Source organism: Mastomys coucha, unplaced genomic scaffold (genome assembly GCF_008632895.1).
Source record: "Mastomys coucha isolate ucsf_1 unplaced genomic scaffold, UCSF_Mcou_1 pScaffold7, whole genome shotgun sequence".
In the NCBI taxonomy this organism is placed as follows: domain Eukaryota; kingdom Metazoa; phylum Chordata; class Mammalia; order Rodentia; family Muridae; genus Mastomys; species Mastomys coucha.
Genome location: NW_022196913.1, coordinates 7,228,889 through 7,234,224, shown reverse-complemented (window position 1 = coordinate 7,234,224; position 5,336 = coordinate 7,228,889). Strand labels below are relative to the sequence as shown.

General features: G+C 44.7%; 1 protein-coding gene across 2 annotated transcripts in view; it reads right to left on the bottom strand.

Moving 5' to 3' along the window:
- Itih5 (inter-alpha-trypsin inhibitor heavy chain 5) overlaps nucleotides 1–5,336 on the bottom strand; it is a 104,298-nt gene that overhangs the window by 27,035 nt on the left and 71,927 nt on the right. For both annotated transcript variants that reach the window (XM_031358994.1, XM_031358995.1), the window contains one exon: nucleotides 1,538–1,706. In XM_031358994.1, the coding sequence (XP_031214854.1) occupies nucleotides 1,538–1,706 (169 nt within the window). The remainder of the gene's footprint in view (nucleotides 1–1,537; nucleotides 1,707–5,336) is intronic.

Sequence of the window (5,336 nt, the reverse complement as noted above, 5' to 3'; positions counted from 1 at the left end):
GGGTCCCCAGTGAAGGAGTTAGAGAAAGGACCAATGGAGCTGAGGGGTTTTCAGCCCCTTAGGACGAAAAACAATATGAACTAATGATAAAAGCATTCTGGAAACTGGTAGAAAATGCCAGCATAAGTCAAAATCCTGGCCAGGCGAGACAAATTAAACAAGGAGTGTAGGCGGGAATTCAGAGCTCTCTCTTGGATGGGAAATGATGACTATGGAGATCTTCACACAGGGAAAGGCTGAGCAGAGTGTTTGGCAATCTTTCCAGACAGTGAAAGTAGAATTAACAGACATGGGAACTCCACAAGATAGCATAGCTGCACTTGGGAAACGGTCAGGTAGTGGGGACTGGTGAGAAGGCCCTTCAACTCAAGGCATTTGCTGTGCAAGTCTGACAACCTGAATTTAGTTCCTGGAACCCACAAAGGTTGAAGAAGAGAATCAACTCTGCAAAGATGTCCTCTGACTATTATAGGACCACCATGGTCATATGTACACCCCTCTCCAGTAAATAATAAAGAAAGGAACCACATACAACACAGTGGCCTGTTCAACTAGGCTTAGAAATTGTGTTGCTGCCTTCATGCCCCTGTCCCAGTCTTCTGCACATATATCTGGTGTAGAATTGGAGGTATGCATGCAGTGACTTAGAGTGAAGCCCTCTCCTCCTCCCACTGAACATGCACAGCACAGCCAGAGCACCTGAGACTGATGCTCATTCATCATTGCTACATCCCAGAGCACCTGAGACTGATGCTCATTCACCATTGCTGCAGGTCAGAACATCTGAGACTGATGCTCATTCACCATTGCTGCAGGTCAGAACATCTGAGACTGATGCTCATTCATCATTGCTACAGCTCAGGCAAGACCATAGCTTGCTTTACAGGGCAGTTCTATCTGCCATTTCTTGAGCATATACAAAATTCTGGATCATTTACTTGGTTTCAGGTTTCCATTAAGGGAGAGATGGCTCATCAATTAAGATCACTTCCTGTTCTTAAAGAAGAGCCAAGTTCAATTCCCAAGGCTCATGTCAGGTGACTCACAACTGCCTGCAACTCTAACTCCAGGGGATTGCATGCCCTCTTCTGTTTTCCATTGGCACCTCCATCTAGGTGGGATCAATTTATAGAAATACACACATACAAGAAAATAAAAATAAGCCTCAAAATATTCCCCAACCAAAAACAATTTGCCAAAACCAGCTTCCTTGTTCCAGATCCACATTGTAGATGAATTTTCCAACTATTGCTTGTCATGATTAACTTAACATCTGAGAAATGAGAATTTACAAACTTGGAGACATATAGACACCTGGGGAGATTATCATTGCTTCTTTTGTTAGTATCGGCTTCAACCCCCAAAGCCTTGTCTCTTTGCAGAGAATGAGTGTAAATGGTCATGCCAAAGCTGGGTAGAAGGGCTATCAGGAATGAGTGTAAATGGTCATGCCAAAGCTGGGTAGAAGGGCCATCAGGAATGAGTGTAAATGGTCATGCCAAAGCTGGGTAGAAGGACCATCAGGAGTCATTCTTACCTCCAGTGGGTGACAGATGGTACATGTAGATCTTGCCATTCCTAATGTTGTCAGGAGTCACTGGTAGCAAGTGGTCTTTCCACATTTTAATCCGGTTGGAGAACCCAATGATATTGAATCGATCCTGGGGTCGGAGGTCATTGAGAATTGTGACGAGGGCCTCTCTGGTCTAGGTGAAGACAAAGCACAAACTGGTCACCTCTGAGTCCATTTTCCCACCAAGCACATTTCAGAGTAATGACAGCTTATTTTATGTCTTTCCCCTTAACTGATGTTAAATTTTCTGTAGGAGGGTTTCAGTCCCAATCCTATTGCCCAGTAAAATTCAGAAAGTGACAGACATGGGTGTGCTGGTGAATGAATGACTTAACATTTAGCAAATTATAAAATTAAAGATAATAAAAAATATATTTATGGTAGTTTGAGTGAAAATGGCTCCCATAGACTCATAGGGAGTGGTATCATATGAAACTATCAGGAGGTGTGGCCTCATTGGAGTAGATGTGTTACTGGGGGTGGGTTTTAAGGTTTCAAAAGCTCAAGCTAGGCCTAGTGGCTCTCTTCCTGCTGCCTACAGATCAGGATGTACATGATTAACTTCTCTCCAGCACCAAGTCTGCCTGTGTGCCATCACGCTTCCTGCTATGATGATAGTGGACTAAACTTATGAACTGTAAGCCCAATTAAATGTGTTGCTTTATAAGAGTTGCCATGGTCATGGTTTCTCCTCACAGCAACAGAACTTTGACTAAGACAATACTATCTTTTCAAAGATTTGATTACATTTATTTGTTTGTGTATAGGGACAAGATGTGTGTTCTTATGCAGTGTCATGTGTAGAGGTCAAAGGACAATTTGTGTGGGTAGTTCTTTCCTTCCATCATATGGGCCCCAGGGTTTGAACTCAGTTCATCAGGTTTGGTGGGAAAAACCTTTATCCACTGAGTCATTTCTTGGGGTGCTGTTATAGGACTTTAAAATATTATGAAATCTCTGAACCAGAGTGACATGGGGATATACTATAAGGAAAAGAATCTGAAAGTGGGCATGGTGCTACACACTTGTAATCCCAGAACCCAGTGGTAGTGCCAGGTCTGAGGCTGAGGCCATATGGGAAAATTTGTTCCTGAAAGTGGAGAGAGGGTTAGTGGGAAAGAGGGAGCAAATAGGAGGAGAGGAAAGGAGGGGAGGGGAGGGACGAGAAGAGGAGGCTCTGTGACAAACGCTGACATGTCTCATGAATTCTGTCATCAGATGTTTAAAGAAACCCAGTGTATGAAGTTAAGGATCTGCATTACGTAGTTGCCATAGCAAGGACCCTGGGCACACTATTTACCCTCAGTTCAGCCCTGGGCAGGAACCTATGTGTCATTCATGGCTGCCCTTAAGTTCTCCCATCAGTAGAATCAGGATGACAAGCCTGCCTCGTCCTTCATGAACATTAGTAAATCAGTAACAAAATGAAAGGTGCTCAGAAGGCAGCGGAGCTATTGTTTGGTTCCCAGTGAGATACTCAAGGAGAATTCAGAGAAGCACTGGCTTCCGGGGGTGGGGCAGAATAATGGGTGGTATAGATTATATGTTTGCTCTAGCATCCCCTGGCCTTTCCCTGGGTGTTGTGGACCTTGATTCATATCCTGGATCCCAGACAGTTACTGTACCTTCCTTCTGCCTCTCCATCCTCAGCAAACTCCCACCACTTTCCAACTCTTCCTTCAGAATGTCTCCCTCTTCCTCACTCCCCACTCACCTTTCCATCCTGTAACTAGGTGCTCACTTAAGATCTCACAATCCAACTCTTGTATTCCAAAGGAACCTCCAAAATCCACTGCCGAAAACTGGAATGGGTGTGTCTATATTTAAGACTCTCCATTCTACCCTCTCCCACAGAGCTCAGTGAGCTGAGATCTTCTGACTTGAGAATGTGCTTGTTGAACTGAATTACTGTACTGTACATTCCCACCATTTCTTCATTCATGGGGCCTGGAAAAGCAGCAGAGTCTAAAGAAATTGCCAGAAGTATAAAAAAGGATGAGAATGAGGATAAGGAGGACGAGGAGAAGGTAGAGGAGGAGGAGGAAGAGGAAGAGGAGGAAGAGGAAGAGGAGGAAGGAGAAGCAGATGGTAGTGGTGGTGATGATGGTGATGATGATGATGATTTTAACAGCTACTCTTTCTGCTTATTAGCTATCAGGCTGAGTGCAAGATGACTTGCTGGCTCAGTCTTCATGATCACCTGTGGTAAAACCTCTAGTCAGTATTCCTATTTGTATAATGCAACTCAGGTGCAGAGGAATTAAGAATCATGTCCCACAGGAGACATGATTAGAACTTAGGAAGTCTCATGCCAGAACTCACACCAGCATCCAAGGCAGTGGGATCTGCAGCTCCAAAACCACTGGAAGCCAAATACGCCGAGTTAGAGGCTTTCCAGTGTGCAGCTTGTCTTGGGAACTGTTCCAACTTGCCTGCCAGCCTCTCTCTCTTTCTTTGTTTCTTTCAGTTTATTTTTTTGGCAGCAGCTAATGGATTCATCCTCTATAACATCCATGCAGAAAGCATTGCAGGAATTCCACATCCACCCAGGAACAAGAACAATGGGCACATTTCATTAAGACCATCTCCTCGCCCTTCCTGGGACTGCCTTCCACAGCCCATCTCCTCACCCTTTCTAGAGCTGCCTCCTACTTCCAGTTCTTCCAGGAAAAGAGAAGAGCAGAAGCACTTATTGTCCACCATAATGTCAGGAAAGTCCCTCTGTTCTGTCTCTTCCCCTCCTCCAGGCTCAAAACCTTCTCTTAGGAGAACATTGATGCAGAGGGTCCTTTTCTCTTCCCCAGCTCTGACTCCCATCCCCAGGAAACATTCCTGAGACAATACACAGAGTCTATCCTCCAAAAGGCCAGCATGTCCTCAGGGACATCTGTGAGATGCTCTGCTATGAAGGCACATCCTTCATAAAGTCTTATTTCCTCTGGCTTCTGGAGGTCCTCTCCCTCCCTCTGGTGTTTCCATGGTCTCCCTTGGGGTCTTCTTATTTCTCTCTTCTATGGAAGAGTCATAGGATGACTTCTTCAGCAAAATTTCCAATTGGGCTCTCAGACCTCACTCTTTCCCCCAACAAATTTATCTTTATTCAGGCTTATAGTTGCCCATTCTTTTCTCCAAGACTTCCAGATTCACCTCTGGAAAGCACTTCTCTCTAAATTGAGGACAATTTGTCAATCAGTTCTCCAGGCAGGACCCTTGGACAGCTCAAATTTAATGTTTTGAAAACTAGAAACTTTATCTTCTTCTTCAAATCTGTTGTCCTTTGTTCTTCTCTTTCCTGGGCAAAGGAACATTCAGAAACCCTGAAGCCCAACTTACAACCATGGCTGTTGTGTTCAATGTTCTTCCTGCCCCACCTGCAGCCTCCAAGTCCTTCACCTCTCAATCCTGAAATTTCAGCTCTTCTTTCTAGATATCTTCAGGATTGTAATCTGAGTGTTCTCTGTTTGTTGTTGTCTTTCATTTTGTTTATTAACTTACACACTTGCTTGCATAACCTTATTTGAGACACGATATGTAGTCTAAAATGGCCTGTAATCTGATCTATAGCTCAGACTGGCCTCCAACTTATGGGTTCATCTGCCTCAACCTCACCAATGCTGATGTTCTATGCATGTCTTCTAGTTATGGCAGCGATAGCTCCCCCTCCTCCTCCTCTTCCTCCTCTTCTCCTCTCCCTCTCCTCCCTCCTCCTCCTCCTTCTCCTGCTCCTCTCCCTCCTCCTCCTCCTCGTCTCCTCCTCCTCCTC